The sequence below is a fragment of the Pectinophora gossypiella genome, chromosome 8 (genome assembly GCF_024362695.1).
Source record: "Pectinophora gossypiella chromosome 8, ilPecGoss1.1, whole genome shotgun sequence".
Lineage (NCBI taxonomy): Eukaryota > Metazoa > Arthropoda > Insecta > Lepidoptera > Gelechiidae > Pectinophora > Pectinophora gossypiella.
In genome coordinates, this window is record NC_065411.1 from 6,571,438 (window position 1) to 6,592,444 (window position 21,007).

Here is a 21,007-nt window from a genome sequence, read left to right on the forward strand (position 1 = left end):
TCGCTGCTTCGGAGCGCACGTAAAACAATAATTCCATGGGTAACACATCAGAGAATTTTGAGCGTTGTGGCTGCTGGTTACCAGTGGAACAGGTGATGGAAAAGGTCTCTACTAATCTACCTACCCAGATCCTCACCTGATGTGACACCTGTGTGATTGATGAGGTGAACCATGTGACTATTTGCAGTAAGTAAATACCTACCTATGTAGGTACACGAACAAACTAGGTATCTAAACCTACTTTCTATAGCTCTACCATTAAACACACTGGTCTTACTCGATCAAGCCCTTTAAGGAGTGGTAAACAATAATTGAAAAGCATCTCTATCAACTTGAGTGTGGATGGGTACCTATGATATGCAATAGGGAACCATCAACGCTTTCTTTACCAATGTCTATCGTTACAAGTGCTTGTGCATATCATGTAGAACTGTAGAACAAACAGTTATTAGTAATTACACCACACGATTAGGCAGGAGAACGCCGCGCAGTCGCAATCGTCGCGTTAGCTGCGAAGGCCCCATTTCCAGTTCAGCAACTCGAATCGTCGGCGATGGGCACTGGCTCGTGTCATACCGTACAGTTTTGTGCTCTAGCAAATACCTAAAACATTAAGCTGGCACAGCCTTGCCACAAATAGCATTTAGTATGTTGTGTGAATTTGTTATTGTGATCCAAAGACGTCTTCCGTCTTTCCTGCTCAGTGCATTTTGATAAAATGAGACTTATTTGTGTACTGTGCTGCTTAATGGCACGTCAAAAATAGAGAGGTAAGCATTTTTATACTGTAATAAATATTCGAAGCTATAATGTTTATTTTTAATATTATCACTCTTCGAATGATTATGAAAGAGGCCGTGCAATATTCTTGAAGTTAATAAATATTCGGGACAAACTATGGACAAACAAAGGTGAAACAATAATAGGTACCAACTGCAGACAACGCTGTACGCGTAGCGCGATGTTTACATCTATTTACGATCATTACATAATCTCCTGGTTAATTGCGTCTTTAGAATATAATTATACTAACTATTCAGGGCGTTTACAAAAAAAAGAAACGTACACAGCAACTGGATCCATAGATACCTATAGAAAATATAGCATAGTAGGTATTTTGTTCGATATAGGTACGTAGATACGTATACCTAGCTAGCTGTAGTAGGCAGACAGAAATACAGAACGTCTATGTCTATGTATACAGAGTAAAGATATAAGTAGATATATAACTACTATTACCCGACCATGATAGAAAGGCGAATACCCAGCGGTATTCTAATGGAGTCGATGTTCATCTTAAATGGGCGTCACTTCGCAGCTTTGCGTGCGAACCCCGACGACGAAATCATTCCATCCAGCCGTCGAAGCCGTGTTCTCGGGGGTTTGGGATTGTGATTTTGTATAAATCTCTAAGTTATGTGCCAACAACTATACAAAATAAAGGTAGGCACAAGAAAAGTTACTTAATTTTCGTAAATACTGCATAATGTCGTCGACGATCGTTTTAGCATTTATGGCATCCATCGCTTTCTCAGGCGTATCTTTTGTCTCGCTCTATTAACGGAACGTCAGCAACATGTTTGATATTCTGTCTCGTTCCTTCTAGTAATATAACACCGTTGTGCTCGGTCGTGTCATGTAAGATTTTTTGTATTTTTCTTTGTAAAATAGAGTATTTTTGAGGAGTTATCGTGATAATCAATTACAATGTGTGTTTTTATATGTGTAGTGATATTTTGCAATAAAAAGGTTTGCCCTAATCGTTTGATATAGGTCGTGCAAACTTTCACTCTATAGATAGGTACTGGTGGCTGATGATATACATAGCATAGGTACATGAGTCTGTAGATATTCAACATCGAGTCGTCGAGTCTCAAGGCCGAAATACACAAATATCTATGTACCATACTTGCCTGGTAATATTGGCTTTATAGAAATGTGAAATTGTGATAAGTTTTTTGTTAGTTAAAATCTCGTGCCGTCGTCGCAAGTATTGACGCTTTGATTTTGTAGAATGGCGTTCTCTCACGCGAGTCCAGTTCGATTCCCGTTCGCGCGGTGATGTTCTTATCATGGCCGAGGGCACGACGCAAATTGTGTTGCTGCGGTAAACATCAGCTCCGTGGCTGTCGTCAAGCGCCCCTTTCCTTCGGGAGTCCTTTTGTAGTAAAGTCATTAGGATAACCTCAAAATTGCTGGAGTGAAACTACAAGAAATTGTAAAAAAAGATTGGTCTATGGTTATTAATAGAGATATTGTTGTGAAATACTTGCTAATAATAATAAATATAATTATGTTTGTCCAGACAATCTGAAACGGTACGAGCTGTGTGCAAAGCTGCTCGAGGATCTGCCGAGCCCTCATTATCTGTGATATACAGCTCAGCCTCTCGTCCGTCCTATAAGGTAAGCTAGTTTAATTCTTTTTTAGATCAGTACCCTCTACTACAGTGTATAAATGCTTATTTTGATCTAATTAGATATGAACATACTCTTTTTATAAACAAAAGCTAATTTTGAACTCTGATAGAAACAATTGACATTAATTTAATTTTATGATTCATTATTTACCTTTATTATTAAAAAAATATATAAAGGGATATAATTGATTCGGGTTGTCTATTTCAAAAAGTTGAGTTTTTTGTTATGTTTGAGTAAATAAGTTTATTAATTTTAAATGTAATTGTTTAGTGTTAGGTGTTATGCTGATGCGTTGTGTACATGTTGTAGGGCTGGGCCACTCGGGGCTAGGAGGCGAGTCCGCAGCAGCTTCCAGCGGTGATCTCACCCGCCCTCTGCCACAGAGGCACTAAACACTGCTACCTGCTTTATTGACTGCATCACTACGAACCATTGTTACTTAGTCTATAATTGAAACAATATGCAATCTGTGAAAATAAGTATAATGCTAGGTGGATATTGTAGAAAATTATTCTATTTATAAATAATTGTCTGATGTCTAATGTTTCTGTAATATTATGTGTTCCACATCTAATTAAGGATAATTGTTACTCCAATATTGATACTGTTACCGAACCAATGCAATGTAATTACTCCACCTCCATGTCGGTGGTGAACACAAATAAATTTGGTGCTTTTAAGCGAGTCGAAGAGAAGAATGAAAGTCAGCGAGTTAGTGTAAAAATAGTAGATAATATTTATGATGTAGAGTTTGTTGATAGTATCCAACAAAACCAAATGATTGGCGATACGCCTAACTACTGCATTCCTTTATCGATTAACGCCATAACAGTCCAGGGTATCTCATACAGTGACCCATATTTCAGTAGCTTTAACTTAAACTATAAGATGGCGTTTGGAGCGCCAGAGTATATGAACAAGTCTGATTACGCTTTTAAATCCTCAGTTTGTATTATACGAGATGAGCCTTACATGGATAAGACGCAACTACTAAACAAAAAGTCTGCTCATGTTATGATATGCAAAATGAAAACTCGAATGATTAAAGACGAGAAGTCGATAAGAACACACCATGACAATAATGTATCAGACGTAACCGAAGCATCGACGCCAAAGACGGCACTGAGAACGTTCGCGAACGGTGATCTCACGTTTGACGCGATGCTAGAACTGATCAGGAACGAAGAACGAATGATGAAGACTTTGCCGAAAAGCGAAGAAATCGACAGCTGGGGCGTCCCGCGGCGCCTGCGCCTGTGCGGCGGCGGCGAGAGCTCGCTCAACGCCGCCACTGGCTGGGGCAGCCCTCCTGCCTCCAACAACGGTAAGTATCATCCCTTACACCCTTACCTCGCACCCACCGCCACCGCCACGCTAACGACATTCATTTCGGACATCTGTTTCTTTACTCGATATTCGAAACCTTCCATTGATTACAATACGCGACGTTTTATTGCAATGTTGTTCCAAGTATTTGTTTTTACCAAAATTGTCTTAATTGAGGGAAACTATTAAGTAGCTGTCAATCGCGGGCCGTGATTAGACGTTCTCCATTGATATGTAGAGTGATTGCTTTTCCTTTGGCAGCCGGGAATTGGGGCGGCAACTCAAGCGGCCAGGCTAATAATGGCTCTAACAATACTCAACAACAATGGAATAACACGGCCCAGCGGCCGCCCACTTCTCAAGCGGACAGTAAGTTGTTTTCAAATCAAACATCTAATGATGTAGGCTTGTTAGAATTTGCATTGCTGTTTGTTTGTTTTACGCTGCGTGATTTACGGCAATTAAAATAATCTTTCTAGAATTCTTAAACATTAATCCGGGCTTGAAAATAAACCGAAAATCATGATTATTTTAACAAATAATTGGCGACACTTCCATCATTTCTGGAATGATCAGGGGTTTGAATAATAATGGGATTCTTGATTTTCGGATGCTTATTCACTGCAAAGTAGTTCTAGAGCATGTGCTTTAGAAGCATTATTGACGTGGAAGTTGTTGCTTGCAGTGAATAGTAACAAGGGGAACGGGAATCAAATGCCGCCGACCAGCGCTGCGTCTCAGAGTTGGCAGAGCTCTCCGCCAAACATGCCAAACTCGCAGCCCAACAACAACGGTGCGCCTGCAAACAACGGTAAATGATACCCAATTAAAATTAAAATGCACACAAGCCAAACTCCCGTTAGCGCAACTTATGATACGCTGGATTATCCGATTCCAGATTCTGATAAGATTTGCATAATTTTTATCATGAAAATTGTAAAATACGAAATTTCGAGTAAATAAGATATTCAAACAAACAGCAATTCATATTTAAATGTAGAAATGTATATGAGTAATTTTGACAACTGATGTTCACACATCAGACGAATGTTTTGACAACTGATTGTATTTTTAGGCACAAACAATACTGGAAATGGAAACAATGGAGGCGCTAATCCTCCCAACTCTGCTGCGAACACGAATGGGCCATCCCCCGGTAACGGCAATAATGGCAACAACGCCAACACGACCTCCTCCGCCAAGATCGAACAACTCAACTCCATGCGGGAGGCCCTCTTCAGCCAGGATGGATGGGGAGGAGTAAGTATTATTTGCCACCAGTCCTGTCCTTTTTAGGGTCAATTCAAACATTAACTAATGACGTGTTTGTCTCATAGCAACATGTCAATCAAGACACCAACTGGGATGTTCCCGGATCACCTGAACCGGGATCTAAAGTGGAGCCGACAGCCGGCGGCGGCCCGCCCGCTTGGAAGCCCAATGTGAACAACGGCGCATTCCTCGGAACTGATCTCTGGGAAGCGAACCTGAGGAACGGCGGGCAGCCGCCGCCGCAGCCGCAGGCGAAGACCCCGTGGGGTCACACGCCGACGACGAATATCGGCGGCACTTGGGGCGAGGACGACGATGCGGCCGACTCTGCCAACGTGTGGAACGGGCCGCCGCCACCGCAGCAGTGGCCAGCCGGGCCGCCGCAGCACGCGCAGCAGTGGGGCGTGCCCAAGAAAGACGACTGGAACACATGGGGCGAGCCGCACCGCGGCGCCGACCCGCGCCTCGAGCAGCACCGCGCCCCCGACCCGCGCTCGCAGCCTTCCGACCCGCGCCACGACCTGCGCGGCGGAATCTCTGGCCGCCTCAATGGCGACATGTGGAGCCAGCATCAGCACCACGCTGCCCCGCCCAACAAGATGATGCCTACCGGCGCCGTCAACCAGTGGGGAGCGCAGGTAAACTATTACAACTCTACGAAACGTAAATATAATATGGATCCATTGTCAAAACATCATTTAAATTACAAATTAATCGCCGGACCGACGACCGGTTCCGTAAAAACATGTTCCCGGCGACGAAGAAGCGCATAACTTTATCGGTTTTCTATATCAAATGTCAATAACGATTACAGATTCTATAAATGATGTCTACTCGTTTCATGCATATCGCTTATTCGGTGACATTCGACACTTTTCTATAATAACATGTGGTCGCTTCATAAACAGATCAAATTATGTAAATATACAATTTCTTTTTGGGTATCTGAATTTAAAATGTTTTTGTCGCAGGGCCCGAAGGATTCGATAAAGGGGTCCGGCTGGGAGGAGCCGTCGCCGCCGGCAGCGCGGCGCGCGGCGGGCGGGTTCGACGACGGCACGTCGCTGTGGGCGGCGCGCGGCATGGCCGGCATGGCCCGAGCGCCGCCGCCCGGCCCGCCGCAGCCGCAGCGCCTGCCACCCACGCCCAGCAAGCCCGACGCCGTGTGGGGCGCTCACGCGCAGCGCAACGGCTCGTGGGAGGAGCCGCACACGCCCGGCTGGCCCGACCGCGACGTGCCCGGCTGGCCCGACGCCTCCGCGCCCGGCCTCTGGCCCGTGCCCAAGCCCAAGCCGGCCGGCCCGGGCGGAGGCTGGCCCGACGACATCGGCGAGTGGGGCGGCCCCAAGCCGCCGCAGAGCGCGCCGCTCGGCAAGCAGCTACCCAAGGAGATGGTCTGGAACAGCAAGCAGTTCAGGTGCGTTCACACGCCACACCATTCTTCCTTCTCCTTTCATTAATTTCATTATACACAAAATACTGACTATAACATCCAAACAGATACCTCGTCGAGATGGGTTTTAAGAAGGAAGAAGCGGAGGCAGCATTGCGCAGCCGTGACATGAACGCTGAAGAAGCACTAGAGATGCTGGCGGCGGCGCGCGGCGAGGGCTGGCGCCGTGACGAGCACTTCCACCACGGGCCCTTCCAGCCGCCGCCCGCCGTGCCCGCCGTCTCGCCCGCCGTCGTGCAGAAGTTGCTCAACCAACCGCCTCCACAGCCCGTGCAGCCACACCCTTACAATTCCAACAGGTACATTTCCGACGTAGTCCTACCCGATACGACGCCGATAGCTTCGCATTGCAATCAGTCCACATGTTCTTTTTTGTAAATATCTCTTAATTACAAAATAGAATTTGAGTATAGATTAACATAAAATTTCTTTGTAAACCCACCATTAAAAAACGATCGGCACCTGCCTGACTGGATGATAATAAAACCTTTTCAATTTAACATCTTTTTGTACGATAGTGAAACAACACCACTTATACTTCATCAAAAAGCCATAAAAATAGTTCAAGTGAACTAACACGACTGGATGAAACATTGTCTGCTCTTAGGCTGCCTTGCTGTTGTCATCAGCGAAAGTAGTCGCAAACCTAACTTGAAAAATATCTAAAATCTAAATTTTATCTATAACAGTGGAACGGGCGGCAGTGGACAGCCGAGCACAGCCCAGCTGCGCATGTTGGTGCAACAGATCCAAATGGCGGTGTCTGCGGGTTACCTCAACCACCAGATCCTCAACCAGCCGCTCGCCCCGCAGACGCTCGTGCTGCTCAACCAACTCCTGCAACAGGTTGGTTCAAATATCTGAGGGCCTATGAAGACGACATTGAAGCAATTATCTAAAAAATCAATATTGCTATTTGACATTTGCTGGCATTGCGCACTTTAGCGTAAATTTCAAATTGCATTACTGCTTTTTAGATGACTTGCTTTCATGTGGCCTTTCTAGACACTCTGGTCAATTTAGTAGTTTGACAAACAGATCTAAATGTGTGTCTTCAACCACAATATCTTTTACTAACCATCGTCCAAACTCCTGCAATCTTGTTATATTGCGGCTTGTAATATATAGGTGGACAAAAGTGAAAAAATAAAAATAAAACTTCAGAACGCCTTTTGTTTTTTTCGTCACAGTCTATTTTTTGTGAGCAATGTAAGAAACATATTCTTTCGGGATACTTGAGCGTCATGAAGACTAGTGAATCATGGCGTTGTCGTTACCTCAAATCTATTCAAGTCCCACACATACTTCAAGTGTCGGTAACCTCTATGAAGTAACGTGTAATGCGCACTAATTTCTTCGATGACGTAATCTCATGTGTGTAACTGACATCATACGGATTATTTTTCGGTAGAGAGATTTTTCCACGTGTTTTGTTTTTTTCTAACTTTGCTTTTTCTTTGTCCAGATCAAAGTGCTTCAGCAATTGGTACAACAGCACACACTTGCAATTTCGAAGGCCAATTCGTCTCTCGCGCTACAGTACTCCGTACAAATCACAAAGGCTAAACAGCAGATTACTGCTTTACAAGTAAGTATTTCAATAGGCTAGTTCTCTTGGTCATTTCTGATGGTTTTTTTACCCTTTGAATCATAATGACGTCAGATTATACTTTGTGGTTTATATTTATTTTGTACATTGTAAGTAATAATTTGGTAAAACAAGTAATAAAGCACGCCTGAATCCCTGAAATATACAAAGGTATAGGTAAAGGTATATATTATACACCCACTCCTCACCAGCTATGTTTATATCCCATGTATGTATGGGTAGTTCCATGTTGTATGAACAGTTACGTCTATCTTCTGGTGTCAGGGTTTTTATTGAGCTGTCAAAGGCCCTCAGGTGCCTTGGCTCCATGGCTCATGTAACGACTACTTATATGAATAGTTACTAAGGATTGTAATTGTCACGTAGAACCAGATAGCGACGCAACAAGCGTTGTACATGAAGCAGCAGGCGGGCGGCGCGGACTTGTTCAAGCAGAGCCACGACCCGCTCGCGCAGCTGCAGAACAACTTCTCCGACATGACGATCGCTAAGGACTCGCAAGCCGTAAGTTACACTTATATCAATCTCACTTTGACGCGTTTTCGAAGTAATTCAACTTATATAATTAATAGTAATTTCACTCATGTATCGACGTACGAAAAGATGTCTACAAACACCATCTCCGACCCAATTTTCGCGCTCCCGTAGTAGTTGGGCGGTTGGGAATGTTATTGCGAGTTTAACGTGTACGCATAGGATGAATTCGTACGAAAACACATCCGAAGTTCGACCGGCCTAAGGATGATTATTGTAATTCTTCCGCCGAGTTTATTCTCATAGCAGATCTGTTGATGCAGTTCAATAACTCGTAATTATGTCCAATTTTGATTTGCTTTCAACAAAGTATAAACAATTGAAACTATCTTGATAACAACATTGATGTTTTTTAAGTTAAACCTGTATGTATGTGTGTATTAAATGTAAACTTTTGTTGACTATAGCACATTATGCAACAGGCATACGGCGCGAGCGGCAACCAGCAGTCCCGACTGAACCAGTGGAAGCTGCCCTCTCTCGACAAGGACGGCGAGGGCTCCGAGTTCAGCCGCGCGCCCGGCACCGCCAAGTCCACCACCAGCCCGCAGCTCAACCAGCTAGGCCTCCAACCTGACTCGTAAGTACATTTATCGGTTCCCGAAGGACCTGGGGGGTTAAAAAGGTCACATCAAAGCAATTCATCTAAAAAAGAAATATTGCTATTTGACATTGCATTGCGCACTTACAATATTGTATTTTTAGTTAAACTGTTTCGATAAAAATAAATTGCCTTTTTAACCCCCTCTGATCTCGATTTCTATGGCAATAAGCAGCCAATCCCCTCGCGATGAACACTCCAGGATCCCAGGACCGACCCTTGCGGCGTGGTTGATTATTTCCCTCTTTGAGCGCTTGTCTGCACACTAGGGGCAGTTTCTTATACACTATAATCGCAGACGACGCCTTAAAAAAAATCAACTGGGTGAGAGGCAGCGATCCCTATCACACTACGTGTACGTGTCGGATCACAACTACAAAACGAAAACCGACTAAAGACATAGTTTTGGAAGTTTTTAAGTCTAGAGTGAATAGGCATTTGGTATGTAAGCACTATAGGTCGTATCCTCTCAGCTGTGCCGTCAAAACTACGCGCCGGGATTCGCTCGTTACAGTGAATACAAATCACGATAGTATACGAGCATTATATAATAACATTTCCATATTCTACAGGACTTGGGGCGTAGGCCGTGGCGGTGAAGGCTGGGGCGAGTCCGGCGCGGACGTGGCGGACGGCAAGGACTGGCCCGCGCACCCCTCGCACCAGCCCGTGTACGACCTCGTGCCGGAGTTCGAACCTGGCAAACCCTGGAAGGTAAGCTTACGCGAAAACTAATATACATAACAAAAAAAAAATACGGGACTTAAACTGACACAGATTTCTGATAAGTGCCTTATCGAGTAACTAGAATGCATCTATAGAGTGGGACTGCTATCAGTCCCTTACCTTTCACCTTGGATCGCTCTGTTCAAAAGAGATAACAAATACAAATTTCAAGTAAGTTGCTCTAATACCTACTCACTTCGTAATTGGATTACATCGTAGACCTATGTAGTAACAGTTCACCAGCGTATCACTTGCAAGTCTATCACCCTACCCGCAACTTACATGAACACAATCCGATTTTGGCTATTTTAATGACAGGGCAACCAAATGAAGAACGTGGAAGACGACCCGAACATGACTCCGGGGTCCGTGGTCCGCTCGCCGCTATCGCTGGCCGCCATCAAGGACACGGACATGCTGGGCGGCAAGACGTCCCCCCCGGGCGAGGGCCGTTCGCTGTCCTCCTCCACATGGAGCTACGCGCCGCCCGCCAGCAGCGCCGGCGTGCTCAAGCCGCCCGCGGATGCTTGGGGCTCCAAGGTGACATACATTTATACACAGCTGTCCGCCCGCATTTCATGATTCTAGCTTCAAAACTGACAAAGTTGATACAAAATTTCAACTCCTTTTTAACCCCTTGGGGGTTGAATTTCGTAAAAAAGCCGTTTTAGTGAGCCGCCCCCGTCAAGGAACCCTCATGAAAAATTTGAGACTCCACTTGTAGTTTCTCAGAATTCACATATTGGTATTGAAACCCAAAGATGGTGCATAATTATGACTATAAATTGCATTGCGATGGAGAGATAATGGAGTTCCAAGATAATTCCTTTGTTATGATATAGACAATATGATGCTTACGCAGACTTATGTATATGGTTCAGGTGCGGCCTGCGCCGCCCGGCCTCAACAACAAGGCGTGGCCGCAGCACCACGGTGGCGGCAACTCGCAGAACCGCTCCGTGCCCTCCTGGCAGGCCTCCACTTGGCTGCTGCTCAAGAATCTTACAGCTCAGGTAACGTTTTAAATTTTAGACTTTTTTATTTTGTGATCAATATTTTGTAGTTTCTAAGACCCGTATTTATATATACCTATTGATCCCCTCTGTTCCACTTATGTCTATCTTGTATGATTTCCTACCTCTCGTTAAAGGCATCCAAGTTCCTCTGCAACTATTGTTAATAAATGTATTGTGTTGTGCAGATCGACGGGTCGACCCTGAAGACTCTGTGCGTGCAGCACGGACCGCTGCAGAACTTCCACTTGTACTTGAACCAGGGCCTCGCCCTCGCGCGCTACTCTACTCGCGAGGAAGCGGCTAAGGTAAGACTTAGATACATTTTATTCTATACAATTTCTTTATGTTTAAAATTTAATTTATAATAGAAATGTCATGATGGAGTAAAGATTGAAGAGGTTTTAAGAGCATGGTTATAGTAGGTCAATGTTCGTTTAGTACATACGGAATTTACACATTTTCCAAGTTTTGTGGACCTGTAAACGCATACCATTAGGAAGGTGTTGTAAGCCATGTGTGGTGGCGTGTTGCAGGCCCAAATGGCTCTGAACAACTGCGTGTTGAGCAACACGACGATCTTCGCGGAGTCTCCGGCGGAGTCGGAGGTGCAGATGATCCTGCAGCACCTGGGCTCGGGCGGCGGCGGCGCGTGGCGCGGCGGCGGCGGCAAGGAGTGGCCCGGCGCCTTCCCCGGCCTGTGGCCCGACCAGCACGAGCAGCGGGCCACGCCCTCCAGCCTCAACTCCTTCCTGCCGCCTGACCTGCTCGGCGGCGAGTCCATCTAAGCGGCGCGTACCTGTACGTCCTCCGCACTCGTAGGTGTCTAGTTGTAATTACGCTTCGCCGCCCCCCGTACGGGGACGGACTACTTTTATTCGCCTAGTCAGATCGTATCGGACGCGTCGCGCCGCGTCCTCACACGCGCCGCGACGCGCCCGCGGTAGCCAACTGTCCACATACTATTATCTACTGTGTTGTAAGTGTTCATGTAGATTAGTGTACATAAAATTATACATATACAACGGCAGACATATAATGTAGGAGTTACATGAAGTGCGGGGCGCGGGCCGGCGCGGGTGAGACGCGCGCCGGCCCCGCGGCCCGGCCCGCCCTGTAAAGCTACCAAATAACGTAGGTATCGCATGTAGAGTAGTTGCGTCGCGGGCTACCTCAGTCACTCGTCCCGTGGCCTTATGTTAGTGTGTATTTATTTTGTTGCGCTCGAGGGCTGTTGCTGTTTCGCCGTCGAGCTGTTGCGTTCCGAGTTTCTTTCGTGTTCGTTTTTATTTCTCGTTTTATTCATACTGATCGTATTTTAATTATTTATTCTGTTTTTGAATTCTCACGATGAGCCTTCGTTTTCCAGTAGTGATATTTTTATTCAGCAATAAATGTATAAGTGCATTTCGCAGACTAACAAAAGTTTTATATTAGTTTGTAATTTTTATAACGATAACAAAATTTGAAAATTATGAGATTCGAAGTGCATTCTTGTAGTGGTTAATTCCTTTTAAGCCGTATAGTCTGATATGGAAATGAGTATATAGAAATATACGTGAGAGCGAGCGGAGACGTGGGACGCCCGTCCCCGCCGCACGCAAGTACAAGTCGGGGCGCGCTCCCTTGCAATCCAGTAATCCTGTGATGTAAAGTATCTTGCCTAATGTAAGGATAATCTATTTTGTTGGAGAGTATCATAGTAGAGCGTCGCCGGCGGACTCCGCCGATGCTAATGTTTCCCCAAATTTTTTCCAGTATTTGTGATTCAAGTGCCACTTTATGTTTAATATATGAAACGATTATCTAGATTATACGATTAATGTAAGGGTAACCTAATATATTAAATTGAAAATTGTTTTATCATTTTATATTACATACATTTGTGAGAAGTGTTATAAAGTACTATAATTGACAGTAATTTAAAATATTACACTTTTGTGTATAGGTAAGAATAAAGTTCTAACTTAAATTTAGCCATATCAATATCTATTTAATAAAAGATTTGTGGTATTTTCTATAGGCTCAATTTGAACGTTATTCAAAGTGACATATGCTTTAGATATTCTGTTAATAATATACTTGTAGTCGTAGGTCTCTCGGTATTACATCATTGTAGATATAAGGTTATAATTAAGTCCTATCGTAGGTTTCGATAAGCATACTATTGATATTTTACGGCAACGATCGCACGTGTAAATGTTCGTTATGATAAAGTTTATTTACATTTTTATTTACTTCTTAATTTATTGATGGTGTGCCACAGAGATACTCTGCCAAAATATATCATTACCATATTTACGGGATTAGCCGGTGGAGGCGTGCGCCGGCGCCGTGAGCCGCGCGGCCTCGCCGGCGACACTCGGGCTCGCCCCGTCGACGACGGACCCACCACGCTTTACGATCACAACGATCGATCACAAAAAGCGAATGACTATAATAATGTACATTATATCTATTGTATTTCGAGCATCTTCCAGTGATCTTACGATTAAACATAACGACGTAGTGCTAAGTTAGCTGTTTAAGTAATCGCTGTACCTTGTCGGGCGTCACGCTCGGTCTCTTCACAAATTAATGAATTAAGTTAGTTGAACGCTGTGTTGAAAGTATTCGTGCGTTATGAACTTTACGATCGCTTCGGACCTGTAGTAGTACTAGTGTTAAATGTTTCGGTGTATGATGTGTTCATTTAGAAACAAAGTAGCATTTCTCATTACTACCTTACATTATTACTATAGGGACCGATGAAACGGTGATGAATGTCTCTTTGTGCATTGCATATCCTTTGTTGCCCTTTGTTGCGGACGACAGACGTAGGTAGAGCGGAGCTGTATGTGTCGCTGCAGCACAGCACCGTGCAGGACAAAGGCACGGTATATGCAAGCGGGCCACACGATATCAATCGCCTATACGGGGGCCATAATTGACATTGTCATGACGTTCAATGTTAGGTGCCAAAGAGTGAGTATCAAAGATATGATAAAGGTGTCTGGAACGATTGATTGCATCTCTCGCTTAGTAACATTCTTCCAAATTACCTAATTTGAAATTACTTTTGCGGTACGGGTTATTGATCTGATGTTCCTATCGTTCGTGTTATCTGTGCAACAATAGGCACTAAACAACGGGCCAATGTCATTCTATTGTTGTAAAGCTCAATTTACGTGAGGGTTTCTTTTATCAATTATAAAATAAAAGTAAAAAAATATATTTATATTTAATTTTATCTGATATTGTTTTGTCCACTTTTACACCAATAATTAAATGCCTCAGTGCAGTGGTATACTGGTGCAAACGTGAATTTAATACAGCAATAAATAAATGGTCATAATTACATTAATTTTTATAGATATTTCCATTTTAAAGTTAGGCATTCTGAGTAACAGAAAATATATGATCCAGTGCCCTGTAGATACGTTGTCCATAGATTAAAGACGAAAGAAGTCATGCCTTGAATTTTTAGTCAGTTTAAAGTTAACAGTACTTAATAATGGGTATATTATTATTATTATAAAAGAGACATAATGTATTGTGTAGGCATTGTGGTATAGTGGTGTTAGATGTCGGTAGGAGGGTAGGAGTGGCGCCGCGTGCCCGCGGCAAGGTTGTGAGAAGTGGCGCTCGCGCCGCACTAACTGAATCTCCTCTCGGTTCAATGACTGTATCATTATTTCCTGCACACAATTGCGCCACGTGCAATTTAGTCTGTGTTATTATTATGTTGTTGTATATTTATATCTTACATCTACACTCTAATATGTATATATTGTGAAATTATATTCTTAAAAGATTTAATACGCTTCACGCTTTCACTTTTAACATTTTTCGTGACTTGTTTCTGTTATTTAGAATAAATTTACGTACCTAAAAGTAATTATAATAACTATCATAGGTATTAGTGTAAGGAAAAAAAGAAAAAATAAAAAAAATGAAAAAAATAAAGAAAGCAATTAAAAGAAACCAATGATTGTGCCTCAATGAACTGTGGTACGTTACCGTAACCGACGGCAGGTGTATCGTTTCCTCGAGTATATGTGCGCTAGGCCGCGGTCGCGGGCTGCACGACAATATAAGGCTGCAAGCTGCGGGCCTGCGCCCACGCCTTGTCTAATCATTAATGAGCTTAGCTATGTTTTACTTTATTGTAAGTGTTACGTCATCAATCAACATTTTATATATATACTTACTTATGTGTACATATTTTATCTATTTACTTTGTTTTTCATGAAGTTTACCCGAATTAATATGTATCATAAATTAGTTGCTTTTTTCGAGTCCATTTAATTTTAATGAGGCATTTTTCCTGTAAACGAACTGATATAATCCAAATTATTGCATGTATTCCATAACACTTGAATGCCAAAGTCGATATCTGTATGCCATTTAACGACCACTAATATTTTTAGATAATCTGTGTGGATCTCTTACATCACAACAAACTATTGATCGTACAAATGGGAGCCATTTATTTATATAGCGGTGTGTCGCCGCCTCCAAGCTGCTCCGGTGTAACTTAGCTCAAGTATTCGGATAGTTTGCTCATAATAATTGTTGTTAATTTTAATTTTAATTAACGCTTTCCCTTAGTGAGGAGTAAAATTCTAAATTAATTTGTAATGTTCAACGTTTAGCTTTTAATGTTTTCCTAATAGTCGGACCATTACCGCGAGTATCGCATCGTGTTTGGCGATCCTACCTCTCGAGTATAATGTATGCAATTTGTTAACTATAGTTCGTACTGACTGCAATTTAAACTTGTTCCTTTCGCTAGTGTAGTGATGGCCTCACGGACACTACCGGTGTCCTACCTGATATTATTTCCGTACAACTCGTGTATTAGGGACCAAATATTTTCAGTATAAACTCGAAACCTCCCCGTGAATCTGGTCGACTCGATGCATACTAAAAGACATTCTCATTTTCCATTTACCTAATAATATTACGTTTGCCGTCGCATAAATCTTACGAAGTTAACTGTAGCGTGTACAATGTTCTGAATGGCCTTTTAATTTGATAAGGTTAAAGTTTGCTTGTTGTCTTTATTTATATATATTTTTGTACTGGTACGTTACGACGTATACAATAGAGCACATTAGGTGATATCTACAAAGAAACTAGTCTTCCTTATTTATGAGGTATCGGCGGAGATGCGGCGACGTCACGACGTGTCGACGCGGACGTCGCGGCGCCGCGGGCGGCACAAGAGGCAATCATTCCTCTAGTCTTGTATGTGGTGCGTTACAATACCAAATATATAATAACGAAGGCTTTGACCTAGCGTGTAGCGGTAATTATATCGGCCTGAGCAGCTTGGACCCTGTCTATGTTACAAGGGAATGGTTGGGTAGTATTATTATAATGCATTTATTTCTCTTTCGTCATAGTCACTCAAGCATATATTTAATTAATTGAGCTAATGCCTAAAATTGGAATATCAGAGTTTATTTAGGATGTTTCATATTTTACATTTTAGTGTTTAAATATCTAAAATTTACCTTAATTATAGTAATGAATTTTTGTATTATCGGTATATAGCTGTAAGACAAAGGGTGTTCTTGATAAACACAAACAACTGATTTAATACAAAATATAAAAAAAATGTACTGAGTGACTTTACGTGTAAACAGAGGGCCATTGATAAAAAAAATGTTGAACTAAGCTAAATTCTCTATGTGGTAATTTAACTAAATGTGATTGGTGAGAATATTTTTAACTGCTATATGTATAGTTATGATAGGTGAATAAGTGTGCATTACGGGCGTGCACGTAGCGGCGCGGGCGCGGGCGCGGGCGCGCGCCTCCCCGCGCCTCCACAATCAACCTTCTGAACAAGTAAATTGATTTCACTGAGTTTGCATTTGATTCTACGAGTATGTAGCGCTATGTATGTTATATATGTATGTGTATCAAGGCCAACCCCCCACCAACGGTTAATTGGTGCAGTAGACTCCAGTTGCTGCTCGCTAACTCCACAAGACACTGCTTCTCTAGTCTCTCTCGCATTCAAACAACGCTTTAATGAGCTTTTGTTATCGAGCATAATGAAAACCATATCCTATATGAAACTAGTTTATATTCGTATTATTCTTTCATTAGATCTCTGTTGTACCTGTGTGAAATTGTTTATATTCAATGTTCAATTGTACTGTAAGAACCGGTCTCGAGGTCACCGTTGATATACGTAATATCGTAGTTTGAACGACCAAATTCGTCAATGTTCCACTTAAGCACAACCTCTCAATAGTCGATATTTGTATTGGCGTCAGAAACAATACTCTGCGGTCTTAAATTAGTCACTATTGTACCTCGAACGTACTTGTATAACCTATGTAAGTGAGGAACGGCTAATCCAATTCTGAAATATACTTAATTTAAATTTTGACAGACTGATAGCTGTGATTAAGAAAATATTTTTAATATTATCCAGTGAGTCGGATGAAAATATTTATTTTGTTAGTGGTTTCCTACTGCCAGCGACACATCGTATGTGACCAGACGAACTGCTTGGTATATTTTTTTACCTTAGTGATGTGTCGAGTTGTTAAAGAGCATATAACGAGCGGACGACTACCGCATTGTTTGATTTGTACAAAACGGACAAGTTTGTTTATAATCCCGACCCCACCATGTGCAACCCCAATGAATGATTACATGACATCACGATGATCGCAGCGGAGACTGATAGTCGCTAGTAGCAATACCACCGATGTCATCTCAAATTAGTTCCCTCTTAATATTTGATCTTGAACTTTGCATATCGACTACATTTCTAATTCGAATTATTTTGTTGTATTCATATCCGTAATTCCCATAATACGCGTTAAGTTTGATATTTGTAAAGGAAATCCTAAGTTATCATAATAATGGAACTAAATTGATTGCCTATAGTATTGTAGTGAGGGACATCTCAATAAACGATTGGCGCTGTTTTTTATAAGAAAAAATATTATATTTTTTGGTACCACCTTTGAGTTAAAGTACAATGTAGTTATATAAACGTGTTTCAATGACGTATTTTTCATTATAACAATATCAGGATAAAGTAATCGATAAGTTAAGATAGACTTAAGCTGTCTCGTCTCACATTACACCAAGTAATTATTAATTCTCCTCGATATTCGCGTTGGAACACTTATGTAATAGGCAGATACTAAATTGTAATCATAATTATATCAATAGGCTAACTGTAAAACTTTTCTGTGCAAATCTCTGTGATGGGAAAATGTAATTCTAAAGATCTAGTATTAACAAGAAGCGAAACGGGAGCCGTGGGGTGTTGTGTGCGCGTTGCTTGGAACGGTTGACTGGTTCGCAATACTCTGTGGAGGTGTGGCAAGCACGGCACCTCGACGCTCCGGTTTCGTTGCGACTTTAAAAGTTGAACTTTCAGTGTTTTCGCGCAAAGGGTTGTGTATTATTTTTATGTAGTACAAAATGTGTTCGCAATTTGATTGCTGCTTTAGTGTTCCTTATTTCAAATTAACTTTGTTGGGTATTTATTTGAAATTTTGTATTTTCGATATCTAAAATTGATGTAATGTAATTAGTATGTCGTATAGAGGCATGCGTAAGTAATTTCAAATAGTAAACTGTATGAATGCCTTAATAGTAATACTGTATCTGTAAACCATCCATTGTAAATGTTCCGTGGAGGACGGGAGTTCGTCCGTGTAGCCTCTCGTACCAAATAATAGCGTGGAGAGGGCGCGGGCGGGTCGTTGCGGCGTCGCGTCGCGTCGCGGCCGCTATTACCTCATAATAATGTGTAACCTCAGTAGTGGCCTCTTGTGCGAATATATGTCCGATTGTTATCCTCCTTGTACTTATCGCCGCACTGCACTGTTATTTGGTACATAAACGTACACTATTACGTTATCTCAGCTGTTTATCATGAATTTTATCAACGTACTATCAAAGATGACATATTTTATTGTTATTTTTCTGAGACTACCTAAAAGCAATGTATTTTACAAACAAAGCAGGAGAACAATAATTATTATGTAAGTGTAACAGTTAGTGAATTTAAGTGCTATTTTCCATTCCAACTCAACGATATCAATGTTCTTGTAATACTTATGTTCGGGTTTTAAAAAGATGTTATTATTGTATAATTAAACTAAACCTTATGTGATTGAAATGCAATGTTTAGAAGTATTTTATTCTTTATTTTTTACCATTAATATAATAGTTAGTAGAGATCTATTTGAGAGTCTAATGTATCAATTATTTGTAAAGTTGGCTGTAACTAATTAGAGGTTACAATAAGTAGACATATTTTAATATAACATTTGGAGCAAATTTTATGTAGATGACAAATAGTTGTTTTGATCATTATGTGAAGTGTTGTATTGTATCGTATGGTATCGTTAGCGCAATGTGTACGCACAACGGTGAAGGAGGTCGGGCGGGGCGGCGCGGCCGCGGGCGCGGCGACGCTCGGGCGTGCCGCCGCCGCGCCGACGACCTCCACTCACTGCACAGCACTGCTAGAGTAATTCAGTTATTGCGTAAGGATATTTTTCTTACATTTCATAAGAGTAACGTTAATAGTATAGGCAATAAATAATGTTTAACAAAAGTCCCTATGTAATCGAACTGACGACAGAAACGCATGTTATATTTGTGGCCTCTTTATGAATAAGATCTAAGTTACATGTTAAAGAAAATTAATTTTGCTATGCACAGAAATGATACTCAATTAATTGCCAAAAAGTTATATGTATATTCATAGTTCAACAATATTTCTTTTGGGCATATTTACTTTGAATTTATGCAAAACTTAGATTATGATAAGTAGGTTGTAGATTATATGTAGAGTGGATGCATATTATATAATATATCTATATTTAAAGTAAGGTGAATTTGAGATGTATCAATTTCTGTATTGTTCATAAGTTTAGATAATAAATGGGTTTAGCCATACTTCGGCTGGTTTGATATGTATGTTATCTGATTAATTGTAAAAAAATAAAAAAAAATCAATAAAATTTGTGTTTTTTTATTTATCTCCAAATAGGTTTTCCTTTAAATATGTAAAGCTTCGTCTAAGTATTAAATCAAAATAAACTTAATATCACTGGGCGTAGAGTAAAAATAATATTGTAAAAGCGGACGCTGAATTAAATACGAAATAGTTTTTATTTCGCTATTTAGTTTATTAAAATTATAGTTACTTCGATACTCTGGTAGTCTCGTGAGCGACGCGGCTTAGTATCTTAACTAATGGTTTCAGCATAAATTAAAGAAAATTAGTAAACGGTCAAGGGTGAGTCGGACAAGACATATTAAGATTCATGTTATATTCCAGTGCTTTGATAACGTAGGTACCCGGTTATTTTTGTAATAATATTTTAATGCAGTAATGCAGTATAATTGCATAGGTTATATTTTCACAGACTAAAAAGTGCGTCACGGATAGTCTGTCGTCTGCGCAGGGCCTTACTGTTACCTACTCGAGTTTTAAATATAAAAACTAATTAAAAAAAATACACCGACTTCAAAATCTGTCAAAACCTATTAAAACAATATTATGATTATATTATGTTAAAAAAACAAAAGCTAAACCTTAAAATAATCTGATAAAAATACAAGTAATAAGTACCTAGAATTTAATCAATGTTAGTTAATATTCACGAGATTGCATCTTGGATTACTGCCTATAAAAATATAACTTGAATATCTTTTTATTTATTGATCGTCTTATCCTTTTGGCGACAAATTTCGACAAATTCTAGACATTTTGTGTGTGAAATCAGATGTTCGCTAAGTGCTGTAGAAAACTAAAGGCTTGGCAATAGTAGGTGCTTACTAATTTAAGGATTATTTTAAGATTCAGGTTTTGTTTATTTAATAAATAATCATAATATTGTTTTAATAGGTATTCCTTTGTTCTCACTAGTTCGATTCATTAGTTCGATCGTCGAACTAGTGAGAATGTTTGTTGTCGCCCTAGTTCGATTCATTAGTTCATTAGTTCGATTGTCGAACTAGTCTCCGTCTCAGAAGAAAAGGTATATTTAAAATAAAATCCAGACAAGAAACATTATCTTA

The 21,007-nt window shown here is 41.2% G+C and overlaps 1 protein-coding gene across 7 annotated transcripts; it reads left to right on the plus strand.

The window, feature by feature from the left end:
- Nucleotides 1–506: 506 nt before the first annotated feature.
- LOC126368845 (protein Gawky) lies at nt 507–19,894 on the plus strand. Of its 7 annotated transcripts, none has more exons than XM_050013010.1 (18): nt 507–770; nt 2,306–2,405; nt 2,730–3,744; nt 4,008–4,115; nt 4,432–4,557; nt 4,822–5,006; nt 5,084–5,656; nt 5,990–6,435; nt 6,519–6,770; nt 7,161–7,317; nt 7,937–8,059; nt 8,447–8,584; nt 9,022–9,194; nt 9,788–9,929; nt 10,260–10,481; nt 10,823–10,954; nt 11,143–11,262; nt 11,491–19,894. In XM_050013010.1, the coding sequence occupies exons 3-18, from the start codon at nt 2,955–2,957 to the stop codon at nt 11,740–11,742; spliced, it is 3,939 nt and encodes a 1,312-aa protein (XP_049868967.1). In that variant the 5' UTR covers nt 507–770; nt 2,306–2,405; nt 2,730–2,954; the 3' UTR covers nt 11,743–19,894. The 7 variants fall into 7 exon arrangements, with proteins under 7 accessions (XP_049868967.1, XP_049868966.1, XP_049868969.1 ...); XM_050013009.1 differs by lacking the exon at nt 507–770 and adding an exon at nt 1,291–1,443; XM_050013012.1 differs by lacking the exon at nt 507–770 and adding an exon at nt 1,291–1,443 and having other exon boundaries at nt 9,037–9,194.
- Nucleotides 19,895–21,007: the final 1,113 nt, after the last annotated feature.